The 13,006-nt window shown below is 45.0% G+C and overlaps 1 protein-coding gene across 1 annotated transcript; it reads right to left on the reverse strand.

The window, feature by feature from the left end:
- Positions 1-3,263: 3,263 nt before the first annotated feature.
- Positions 3,264-12,988, reverse strand: FZD4 (frizzled class receptor 4). Its single transcript, XM_003832981.5, has 2 exons — positions 12,349-12,988; positions 3,264-10,010 (listed from the first exon to the last, which is right to left on the reverse strand). Exons 1-2 carry the CDS (start codon positions 12,640-12,642, stop codon positions 8,682-8,684), a joined length of 1,623 nt encoding a protein of 540 aa, XP_003833029.1. The 5' UTR covers positions 12,643-12,988; the 3' UTR covers positions 3,264-8,681.
- Between the last annotated feature and the right edge of the window lie 18 nt (positions 12,989-13,006).

Consider the following 13,006-nt stretch of genomic DNA (forward strand, 5'->3'; position numbering starts at 1 on the left):
CTCATATCAAGTGGAATGATGCAACCCCAGGCATTTCAGGAAATTTACATAACCAATCATTTAATCTCTTAAAGAGAAAGGCATTGATAATGCAGGCTTTCCATGAGATTAAGCACGTTCTTGGGTGAAAATAGAATTGGGTGCTTATAGGAAACCAGGTGGAAAGCTGATGAAAATCAGGCAGTGGATGGAAAATGCAATACATTTGATTTTCTATTCTCTTTCCCTGGGAATTTGAGAAGTTGGAATCCTTTGCCATGAGGGTAAATAAATCTATGGGCCCTCTTAGCCTAAAGATGAAATAGACTGAACGAAAAAAACAGGGTAATTCTAAGAATTTCATGTGAGGCCAAGGTCCATTTTGAAACCCTTTTGAACTAAACTTTTGCAGGTCCAACACATCTTCAAGATATTTAGTGGGATCCTCCCAGTCCTACGGTACCAGCTTGCATTGTGAAGGAAAATGAAGGACAGAATAAAGCCCTTCTCCCAGTCTGGTTTATTTCTGTACACAGAACCTCTGAAAACAGGAGGCCAAGGCTGACCTCTTTAGTCAAGAGTCAGCTCAACTTTAAAATTATAATTGCATGTGAAAGCTAAAATGGGAAAGAGAAAAAATCAGTTCTCAGGACCGAAATGCTAAAAACCCTTGGGTCACATTCCAGTTAGGGTCCTGGCCGTGCACACAGAGCTCCCATTGGGGGAAGGTGGGCAAGAGACCAGCCAAGACCAATTCAAACTATAGGGTGTTGGGGATCATGGCATTTATTCTAGAAGTGTCCAGTTTACAGATAAAGAAATGTACTATAGTGATTATGCTATATAATCTTTTAAAAAATAGAAGCTTATGGTCAGATCTCATTATTGAGAAAGGTGCCAAAGAATCTACCCACTCCAAGTGAACTATTTGCAGTAAAGAAATCAGAGGAGGCTGGGTGCGGTGGCTTACGCCTGTAATCCCAGCACTTTGGGAGGCTGAGGCGGGAGGATCACCTGAGGTCAGGAGTTCAAGACCAGCCTGGCCAACATGGTGAAACCCCATCTCCACAAAAATACAAAAATTAGTCAGGCATGATGGCAGGTGCCTGTAATCCCAGCTACTCAGGAGTCTGAGGAAGGAGAATCACTTGAACCAGGGAGGCGGAGGTTGCAGTGAGCTGAGATCAAGTCATTGCACTCCAGCCTGGGTGACAGAGCAAGACTCCATCTCAAAAAAATAAAATAAAATAAAATAGAAAAAAAATAGAAATCAGAGGGATAGAGTCTGTATTAGTTTCCTTGGGCTGCTGTAACAAATGATCACAAACTGGGTGGCCAAAGGCAACAGGAATTTATTTATTATTTATTTGGGACAGAGTGTTGCTGCGATGCCCAGGCTGAAGTGCAATGGCACAATCTCGGCTCATTGCAACCTCTGCCTCCCAGGTTCAAGCGATTCTCCCGTCTCAGCCTCCCAAGTAGCTGGGACTACAGGCGCATGTCACACCTGACTAGTTTTTGTATTTTTAGTAGAGACGGGGTTTTACCATATTGGCCAGGCTGGTCTCAAACTCCTGACCTCATGTGATCTGCCTGCCTTGACCTCCCAAAGTGCTGGGATTACAGGTGTGAGCCACTGCGCCTCACCCATAGGAATTTATTCTTACACAGTTCTGGAGGTTAGAAAGCAAAGATCAAGGTTGTGTTCTCCTGGAGGATCCAAGGAAGAATCTTCCCTGCCTCTCTCCTGGCTGGTGGTTTCCAGCAATCCTTGCTGTTTCTTGCTTGGCCTGTAGCTGCATAACTCCAATCTCTGTGTCGGCCTTCCCATGGCATTCTCCTCTCTGTGTCTGTGTCCAAATTTCCCAGTTTTTATAAGGATACTAGATATTAGATTAGAACCCACCCTAATCTAGTAAGTATGAACTCATTTTTAACTTGATTTAATCTGCAAAGACCCTATTTCCTAATAAGGTCAGGTTCACAGGTATCTGGGGTTAAGATTAGAGGGACACCATGCAACCCACAGGAGTATAAAACAAAAACAAAAGAAAACCCTGTATAAAATAAAAATACAACCAAAACCCTGAGTTGGGCATGGGAAGACCTGCTGACCAACCTTCTCCAACCCCTTTGGGTTGCCCTCGCCCTCTCTACGTCTTGGCTTCTCCACTCTAAAGGAAGGTTGTCAGACCTGCCCTACTGACTTCAGAAATGCCAGGAGAATAAAATGAAATCATGTAAATGGAAGTATTTTCTAATCAGAAAGTGTTTCTTTAAGTGCAAGGAATTAAGAATTCATTCCAGATTGTGTTGACTTTCCTTAACTTCGTAATTACTTAATGAATAGGTAATGGAAAGAGAAACACAGCCCAACTGGGAAAACAATTTAAATTACATACCTGCCTTCATTTAGGGTTTGAGATAAATGTCCAGTAGCAATCTGCAGATAAGGAGAGTAGTATTGCAGATCCTTGTTCAATGGGCTTGTTACTCACACCAAAACAGGGTGGTATTCATGTGAAGCTAACGGGTGGCAAGCAATTTAAAAGCAAACCAAGAGGCCTGATGTTCACATCTGGGACATCAGCAGACGGTGATGGCTCTCCTTCCCTCTGTATGTGAGGTCTATAATATTACTGACTCCCATAACAATATCCTGATAGTAGCTTTGAATTTGCTTTGTCTGATGACTTTTCTGGATATGGGGACACAGACCATCCAATTTATAAAATTAGCTAAAGAAGCCACTTTCCTGATTGACAAATGTGACACATGCCCATGTCTATTACACAAACAGAACCACTGTGTAGCCAGAAAAAAAAAAAAAATCTGAAGAAAAAAAAAGCCCCCTTTCCTTTCCCTTTTTTAAGAGGCCAAAAGTTCTAGCAATGATGGGAAAACTCTTTTTTAGGCCATCAGATTAAGTCAATGGGGCTTGAAAGGCAAAGATAGCCACATGCACTGAAAATGCCAAAAAAAAAGAGGTGTCATTGGGATAACAACTTGAGAACTATAGTTATATCCAAAGCATCATGTGACCTACTTGAGTGTTACTGATGACCATATTAGTAATCAATTCTGTTGACCTTAGACTGTGGGGGTTTGCTGACGCAGGAGAAATCCCACAGGGGAAAAAGAGCCCCAGCAAAAAAGAAAGAGGCCCTCAGAAAGCAGTTCCCAATCTGCCCTGCAAACTGAATCCTCTATTTCTCACTGCTGGGTGTATATGCTTCCTAGTGGCTGTCATATACTTTCAGAAATATGCCAAGTCACACACAACCTAACAAACAAAACTTTATTTTCCTTTAATACAAAATTAAATAGCAAGGGGTTTTCTTTGTACAGTGATAAATTAGAAATTTACAGTACAGACATCGATGCAGACATACTTTTGTACATCCTTAAAAGCAGGGTCCATTTCCTTTGAAATTTAGCAATTCATTCAGGGCATGTGTAGCAGGAAGTTTGCCTGGTACCTCTTTGTCAAACATCTGAAAGTCCCCCAGATTGGCTTCAAGGTTCCTGGAGCTGTGGGGTGGCATGAGGACCCAAGAAAGGCCACAGAGCATCCAGCCCGACTGCTGCACAGAGCAGGGGAAGTCACATTTTATCTTTTTTTCAGATTACACCCGATATTTAATCTACCTTTCTTACAAAGAGCTCAAGGGGCCATCATTTTTTGACCTTTTCAAGCCTCACAACATCCCTGTGAGGTAGACAAAATTCAGAAACACCTCCATGCCTCACTGGGAGAGATCTAGAAAGCAGCTTACCCCTCCCAAAGCCCACAGCCAAGTCAGGGCCCCAGCCTATTAGTACAATTTGAAAACTCTCACAACCTCGGAGAGAAGATGGACCCAACCTTTGTGGCGCAGAGTGGCTCTTGCCCCTCTTTTCAGAAGCCTTCTAGGATGACAGTGGTCATGTACTGAATATTGTAGGAGAGCAAGGAGGTTTAAAAGCTTTGAGGACATGGCTCATATAGGACCCCAAAAAGGTCCTCTACAAATTGCCTGGGGAAATTCTGGGAATTGGCTGATGCAAAGAAGAAGAGAAAAAAGGTACATCAGAAACAGAAACATGCTACTATCAGGGCAACTGAGCTTGCCAAGGGGAAGAGGCATGTCGGGGGATCTGTAAGTCATTTGTCTCCTGGTACTGTCAAGTGTGTAATCACAGCAGAAGTGCATGGCAAGAGACAGCAACAGAAAGCTCTATGTAGGCTAGAGTGAAATGAAATCTATTATGTGGGGCTCTAGTATCTGATCCTTGGTAGGAGCAAAATGCTCTCTAAGGAGTTTCCAAGATCTATGATCTAACCCTGGAGGAAAAGTGATAACCCAGGTCATTTGCCAGACATAATACAAACCCAGAAGGGAACTCTAAACTCAAATAAAATAAAGGAACCAATAGGATTTTCAGAGTCCAGTGACTCGACATGATTGACTGGAATAGCAACTCTCTCCAGTGTCCTCCATCACAGAACAAAATACAAGACGTAAACTGATTTTAAGAGGTTCCTTCCAGGCCAGGTGTGGTGGCTCACACCTGTAATCCCAGCACTTTGGGAGGCTGAGGCGGGCAGATCATGAGGTCAGGAGTTCAAGACCAGCCTGGCCAACACAGTGAAACCCCGTCTCTACTAAAAATACAGAAGTAGCTGGGCGTGGTGGCACGCACCTGTAGTCCCAGCTCCTCAGGAGGCTGTGGCAGGAGAATCGCTTGAACCCAGGAGGCAGAGGTTGCAGTGAGCCAAGATCGTGCCATTGCGCCCCAGCCTGGGCGACAGAGCAAGACCCTGTCTCAAACAAACAAACAAACAAACAACAAAAAAAAGGTTCCTTCCAAAGTCTGTGCTCAGTGGCTCCCTTCCCTAACTGCAGCTGTGGTCACCTCACCAGAAATCAAATACTGCACCGACCTGGTGAAATCCCTGAGTCTATTCCTCTAGGGCTGAGACTGTTGAGCTCATCTTTGTGTCCTCAGGTCCCAGCTTGGTTCTCAATACAATAAGCATTTAATTCAGTGACCATGAGGATGAGGGGAGCCAGAGAGTATAGAGCTAAAAGGTGCTGAACAGAATCTCAATTCAGTATCTAGACACACAAGCTTCCCGGAACCTGAGTTTGGGGAGTGCAGGTGAGACAGTGACCTGGGAGAGGAAAATCAGAAAGCATCTCTGAAATTAAAAAAATGTCACCCCTTCTCCAGTTTCAGGCCCAAGTAAGTTGCCAGTTCAGCAACAGTCTCAGAGATCAGGAAATGGGTCTCCATAAAGGAAAGAGGATATGAATCAACCAAGTAGCTCAAGCAGATGGTTCTGGCCAGCACCACTCTACCCCCATGTTCCCTTGCCCTGAGGTTTGGCCTATATGAAGCAGGAGAAAGGAATCTACCAGAAAGGAGGTTGGACAGAGGTGCCATTGCACCATGTTTAATCTCTGGAGGCCAAGGGATTTCTGAGGAAGCTACAATCATACCCATTTACTGTAGGTTTCAGAGAAAGAAAAACAACCCTCACCTTTTCTCTAGCAAGATGCTGTCCTCAAATATACCTATACAAGTCACATGGAATACCCCAAGCCCTGAATTGCCGGCAAAGCCAAAGCAGATGTGTGCGCCCATGTCCTTGTGGCCTACTCTCATAGTCTTCCTAAGGGATTTCTCCAGAGACTGTCATGAAGCAGAGCTGATGCTTTCTGTTAAAACCACCTGTAACTGACTTGGAAGGAATCCTGGGAAAGGGATGAGAGATGTGTTAAAAGTAGAGAGACCCAGGCTGGGTGTGGTGGCTCACACAGGAAGAGATTTATGGAATGGAGACAGTGAAACAGATGGGAATTCCAGAGGTCCCTGCTCCTTTCCCAGAGGAACAGTAAAGTTCAGCAGACCTGGGTGCGTCCCCATCCTAGATCAGTTAGAAGAACAGAGATTATCTATTTCAGTGCTTTACTACAGTCGGCACTCAATAAATAAAATAACTGATTTTTTAAACAAATACCGATTTAAGAAGTGATGGAGTTGATTGAAGGTCACTGGTAACTGACCCCTCAGCCACAAAGTTCTTTTCCTGAAACCATAAACACTCTCCATTGTCTGGAATGTGAAAGGAGAGGCCTATAACCCTGTAGCATTGCTAAGGCTACTAATCCAAATGGCCACTTCTGATCAAATACACTTTGCCCTGAAAAGGCAAGAGATTTGTGGAAAAGGCATGTCAAAACCCAAAGCATTGTCAAAACACTAGCTCCAGAACTCAAAACTCAGAAATCAGGTGCCCAGATTCACCCAAGTGCTCTTTTATTGTTATTATTTAGTCATTGACAAGTATCGATCACCTACTCCATGCCTGGCTTTCTGCTAGATGCTGCCTTGGTCACACACTCACTGACACATTATGAAGAAAACTGCATTACAAACCTCTATACTCTAACAGCAAGACCAGTCCCCTACCGCCTGGTCTTCCTTCCCCTGCCTGGGCCAGAGTCCCTGCACAACTCCCAAGACACCAGAGCAGAGCGTGAGTAAGGGCAGGCTCTGCCCCTGGGTGCGTGCTCCAGGGCCGTGGACAGTTATGGGAACTGTCTACAAGCAGCACAGGGAGTTCACATTTTACATTTCATAGGCAATGGAGTATCAGATGGAGTTAAAATGGTTCTTCTGGGGATCAATTCTCATGCTCCTGGAGCCTGACCTAGAGTCTAGCCAAGGTACTCAGACTGGGCACAGCAGCAGGGACTTTGCCTTCCAAAACATACAATGGACTTTACATGCATCTTGATGTCAGAGAGCTCAAGAACCACACAAAAACAAAAAGGAAAGAAGAAAGGGAAATGTCAAACTATGGGCATAAGGCTCAAACCAAATTTTTAAAAAAGGGGAAATGCTTACTTCCAGAATTTGACCACCTATTTGGAATTTTGAGTCCCTGGAAATGTTTTTCCACAAACTGTGATTGAAAAAAAAAAAAAAAGAAAAAAAAAGCTTCCCTTCCTATTTTTTTAAGGCATGAATTAATAAATAAATGAGTCATTGCAAAGCAGTTGCTGAAGCAGACAGGTATGAGTTACAAGGAGAGCAACCTGTGACATAGTCAGCAATTTGTCCCCAAGATCTCATGATTAGAAGGCCTAAGGCAAGGTAAGAGAAAGGCCAGTTACAGTTTTAAGAGAAGTGCAATTTTCGAGAGGCTGCTGGGGGTACCCCCTTGTGAAGAACGTATGCATAAATTTTAAAAGCTTTGGATACCTCTGCTAAAGGCAATTAAGACCTGGGCTATTAGAGTTTGCAGTTCATTTCATATGGTCTACACTTTATTCCCTACTAACCAATCAGGCTTCTGGCTGGCATTCTGGAGATTCATTAAGCACCATATAAATACTCCAGGCCACACTGCCTCCAATGAAATCTTACAAGGAGCCTTTGCCAATTACTAGGAAACAATTGTGCACCAAGTAGTTGGATTAGCTGTCCTCAGTTCCCTTTATAAAACTGAAAAAGTCTCCATTGTCCTAAGTAGACCAGATTCTGATAACATTCTTATGCTTTAAAAAATAAAAAAATTTTTAAAGGCACTATCATTCTGAGAATGCAAGTTGAAGTTGACCATAGTTTTAAAGTCAGTTGAGTATACTATGTCATGGTCCAAGAATGTGCTTTTAATTGTAATTGACACACAAAAATTACACAGCTAATCTGTGCGAATGCAAAGTTGCCAAGAAACTTAACATTTCAGCTCTTCCAGACTGGCGTCTGCATAGATGCAATCACACAAGTAAAATATATTAAGTCCCCATTGCTCAATGCAATAGGTCTCTGGGGTCCGTCAGGTAAGTCAACTTAGTAAATCTCATTTTCCTCTGAATTAAGTGATTGTCAGAAAGTGAATCACCCTTCCTTTTCCCCTCTTTAAGCATGCTGCAGTACAAAAATTCTATAAAAATACCTTTTTTGAGTCATTAACATAAAATGAAGAAAACAGCAGCAGCCAAGAAGAGAGATGTTGAAATTTAAGAGAGGAAGACAGAGAAGAAAAATCCACTGGATACCTTATGTGTGTGAGTACAGTACTTTTGTTTGTTCAAATAACTGTTTTATGACAAAGGCACTGAAAGATTCTAACACCACTTCTTGGGAGTGCAGTCCACAAAGTTCTAAACAGCAGACAGCGCACCACAGAAGATGTTTATGTTAGATCAGCCAAACTATAAAACTCTTGTAACACTTCTCTGAACCCAGCGTTTCCAGTGTTTATAGATTGCTTTGCTATCTGAAAGACCCAGTTAGTACTTAAAATGGTAAAGGGTTAAAAAAGTTAATATTTCTCCCTGCTAGTTACCAACTCACAGCTCAAATCCCACCCTGCAGGGGAAAACAGTATCGCCCTGGACTTCCTGGAATCTAGGCAGGACCTCCACGCTCCAAGCTGCAACCTGCTAAAGTGATCAACGTTTTGATTTTTCACAGCTTTGAAAGCCTCTAACTGGCTTTTCCATTTTGGATCATTCCAAAGTCTGCAGCAAAATCATTGGTTTTTTGATGCTGGGGTCGGGGTGGGAGGCAGTGGGTTGACGGGGGTCACTTAATTGTTGCTAGTTTGTTCAAACTGAGATTCACTGCATAAAACTTTTAGTAGAATTTCCTCCAAAATGCTGGCATTCCCCCCTTCAAAATGAAGAAAGCATGGAGGCTGACTAGCCTTATACCACAGTCTCACTGCCTTTTCCAGGCTTCACCCAACCATTTCCTCTCTTCTCTCTCTTTACCTTTCCAGAATTCACCAATCTGTTGGAACACTTCTGCCACGTGTGAAGAGTTTTGGCAGACCAAATCCACATGCCTGAAGTGATGCCCACCAACAAAGACATAAAAATTTTCAACATTTCAACAGCCATGTTGGAATCATCTGCAGAATACCGAAAAAGTGCCCAGTTGGAGATTTCATAAAAATAACAGGCAATCACACACGTTGCAGGAACTGTGTACAGTACTGAGAACACCCCAATCTTGACCATCAGTCTTTCTAACTTGTCTGTCTTTGTCCCATCCTTTTGAAGATTTGACCGAATTTTGAACAAGGCCACCAAACCTGCAGCAATGAACAAAGTTCCAATGACCAAATAAGTAAAGAGGGGAGCCACCACGAACCCGGTGAGGGCATCGAGATTTTGGTTTCCAACATAGCACAGGCCAGTCAGTTCATCTGCATCCACCAGTCTCATAATCAAGATGACAATGGTTTTCACTGCGGGGATGGCCCAGGCTGCAATGTGGAAATAAGAGCTGTGCATTTCAATGGCTTCATGACCCCATTTGAGTCCTGCTGCCAAAAACCAAGTGAGTGTCAGAATAACCCACCAAATGGAGCTGGCCATTCCAAAAAAGTACATCAGCAAGAAAATTATTGCACATCCTGTGTTCTTAAGTCCTTCTTGGATGAGAACAGGTTCTGCTGCCTCTTCAAAATCACAGGATATCCTTTCCCGGCCTACAGTCAGCCTGACAATATAAGCAATGCTATAAATATTATAGCACATACTGAGAAATATGATGGGGCGCTCAGGGTAGGAAAACCTAGAAGAATCGATCAGGAAGGTCAGTACTGTGAAGGCAGTGGAGATGAAACACAGGCTGGCCCACACAGCCATCCAGATATCAGTGAACTCCTTGGCTGAGCGGCTGTATAAGCCAGCATCATAGCCACACTTGAGCACACAGTTCAGGCTCCTTTTCACCCAGATGTACTGATCAGAATTGGTTCCCACAGAGTGACACTCTTCCCCAGGCTGGATGGGGGTTTTGTGAGGTAAGGGCACCTCTTCATCACCTGGCCCTTCCATGCACATGTGGTTGTGGTCGTTCTGTGGTGGGAATTTGCTGCAGTTCAGACTCTCTGGCCAGGCAAATCCAAATTCCTTCAGGACGGGTTCACAGCGTCTCTTGACTGAAAGACACATGCCGCCACATGGGCCAATGGGGATGTTGATCTTCTCTGTGCACATTGGCACATAAACAGAACAAAGGAAGAACTGGAAAAGTAACAAAATGAACACACACAAAAAAACAATGACTTGGAAGTTTGACCAAATGCTCCCACAAAGCTGAGCTGAATGCTTCCAGGCAATGTAGGTATCTACTTTTAAACCAACCTATCGGGAGTTTGTCTGTTTACTCTGACCTCAAACAAGGGCGCCTGATAATCCATCACTTACACACTTTTCTTAGTTTGGCTTTAGTAATCCTTTCCAGAAGAATGTACATAAATAAATAAATAAAATAAATAGGGTCTGAAGAATTGCATAAGCCCTCTTTGCACAACACTTGAAATAAATCTTAAAAAACTGGCTTTCAATCTCCTTCCATTTTAGAAACTATTTGAAAAAGCTAAAGAAACTAATATGACTCATTTAGGTGGTTTATTTTTATCCCCGTTTATCATTTTAAAAATAAAAGTTAAAAAAATGTAGATCCTGTTAGTATTCTCTTCTCCCTAATTTATCCCTTAAAAATTTGTTTAAACTAGTCCCATACTGAAACAAAAAATGGCCCAAATGAGACACTGTTAGACTCAAGGATGGGATGCAGATTGAGGTCTCTGGTCACTAGGGATTTGTTTGGCCAGGTTTCCTCAATGAATAATAATGAAGCACAATAGGAAAATGTAAATGTTAAGTCGCTGAAACTGCAGTACCAGCAGGGGAGAGTCCAGTTGCTGTCCTCAATTCCTCCAGCATTGATAAACAGTCTGCTTGGCTCCTTACAGATGTTGTCTATGAAGTCTAGAGTTACAAGTAACTATTTTCCAGCATGTAAAGGGATCCAGTCTTGTCCTTCAAAACAGCTTGGCCGCTTTCCCCAGGATACATGTAATTAAAAATATATATCCCTGCAAAAGCTGTTTCTCCAACAAATTGCCACTGATGTCAGGATATGTGCTGTTTCCAAACTGAGAGCTGGAGGATCATTTCTTAAGCTTTTATAACCTAGTTCTAAAGTTCTGGAACTTCCAAAGGGATATTTTAGCAGCAACAGGTCTAATCCCCACCATCTTTCCAAAACCACAAACCAAGTTTTAAAATGACCTACGTAAAAACATGCACCTAGTAAGTAAGCTGTATGTCTGTTTATTATCTCTCAGAGGTTACAGCCAGAACCACAGATTTCTTTTCTTTTCTTTTCTTTTCTTTTGATACGGAGTTTCGCTCCTGTGGCCCAGGCTAGAGTGCAATGGTGCAATCCCCGCTCACTGCAACCTCCGCCTCCTGGGTTCAAGCGATTCTCCTGCCTCAGCCTCCTGAGTAGCTGGGATTACAGGCGCACGCCACCACGCCCGGCTAATTTTTGTACTTTTAGTAGAGACAGGATTTCACCATGTTGGTCAGGCTGGTCTCAAACTCCTGACCTCGTGAGCCACCCGCCTCGGCCTCCTAAAGTGCTGGGATTACAGGCGGGAGCCACTGCGCCCGGCCAGAAACCAGATTTCTGAAGCCTGGACAACTAACGTCTACTTTTTCCCACAACTTCTCTCTTTTCTAAATTTCTAAAAATCACCCAGCCTCACCAACCCAAACATAACCAATGTTAACACTTTAAAAATTTTCCTTTCAGTCTTTTATTATCCCAATGAATTTTTTATTTTGCAGGATTATAATCGCCCTGTATATGCAAATTCTTATTACTGTGGAATAAACATTTTCTCTATCATTAGATATGCTTTACATTTTTTAATGACTGCAAAAAAATTTCTTCCAATATACCAACCACCTTCCTGCAGCTTCTTCTCACCCTCCAAGCATTAAACGTGCCTTCAACTCTGAGGATAAGAAAGAACTCAAGCCAACCCAACCACTCCTTCATGCATGACCTCTAAAACCCTGCGGGACATCGTGAGAAGGGGCTATTCAGCAGAAAAAGGTGCAGTAGTGTTTCATTTAATAACACCCCAAAAATAGTGGGGAGAAGGAAGTTCGGTGAAGGATGGTCTCCTTATCTCTCCCTCCAAGTCTTAGCTGCAGCTGGCTCCCTCCCACTCGCCCACCGAGCAGTGGCGGCCAGAATCCTTGGCAGAGATAACCCTCAGCTCCACTGGGGTTAGGGGTCTGGGCCAGACATGGGTGGGCAAGGGAGAAAAACGGAAGGGCGGGGTGTAAGAGTGGGTTCTTTCCCAGGCCAGATGACTTACACAACGTTTTGGCTTCCAGTCCCTGAGAAAGTGGGGGTGGGGATGGAAATCACTTTTCCAGGCGAGCTGTCTCCTTCGGGCTAGGATGATCAACTTGGCATGGGCTCTGCAAAGTTAGTTTGGAGCGTCCCTCCCCAAGGGGTCCCGCCAGGGGTGGGGGTGGGGGTGGGGGTGGGGGCGCCCACCTGCAGCTGGCTGGAGCAGCCGTACTGGATGAGCGGTGTGAAAGTTGTCAGCTGCAGCTCGGCGTCCGTCTGCAGCTCGTGCCCAACCAGGTTGGGCATCTTGGTCACGTTGTAGCCGAGGTTCTGGCACATGGAGATGCGGATGGGGTCGCAGCGCCGCTCCTCCTCGTCCCCGAAGCCCCGCGCCGGCCCCAGGACCAGCAGCAACTGCAGGAGCAACCCCAGACTGAGACCGACGCCCCCGGGCGCCCCCGGGACGCTCGGCCCTGCGCCCCGCCAGGCCATGGCCAGCATCGGGGGTAGCAGCGGCAGCGGCTGGGGCTGCTCTGGCAGACACCCCCAGTTTGCACGGGGGCGCCGGCTGCCCGCGCTGCTCCCAGCTCCCGGGACAGGAGTGTGATGCGGCGACGAGGGGGCAGCGGCCGGCTCTCCAGCAGCTGCGCGCGACTGTGTGGGATTTTAGACGTCCCGGGCCGAGGCCGAGGGACAGGCTGCGGGGGTCATGGCTGCAGGCGGCGAGCCCACAAGCCGGCGCCGGCCGCGTCCGTTCGGCGTCTCCGCGAGGCCAGCCAGCAGCCAGCGCTGCGCAGCTCTCACCGCCGGAGCCCTGCGCGGCGCTGGAGGCTCGCGGCGCGGCGGCGGGGCGGGACGGACAGCG

Source organism: Pan paniscus, chromosome 9 (genome assembly GCF_029289425.2).
Source record: "Pan paniscus chromosome 9, NHGRI_mPanPan1-v2.0_pri, whole genome shotgun sequence".
NCBI lineage: Eukaryota > Metazoa > Chordata > Mammalia > Primates > Hominidae > Pan > Pan paniscus.

Bases quoted from the DNA above. Each gene is read 5' to 3' on its own strand.
- FZD4 (XM_003832981.5), bottom strand. From the start codon at position 12,642: ATGCTGGCCATGGCCTGGCGGGGCGCAGGGCCGAGCGTCCCGGGGGCG. The intron at 10,011-12,348 runs GTGGGCGCCCCC...TTACTTTTCCAG, and splicing joins GCTGCTCCAGCCAGCTGCAG to TTCTTCCTTTGTTCTGTTTA.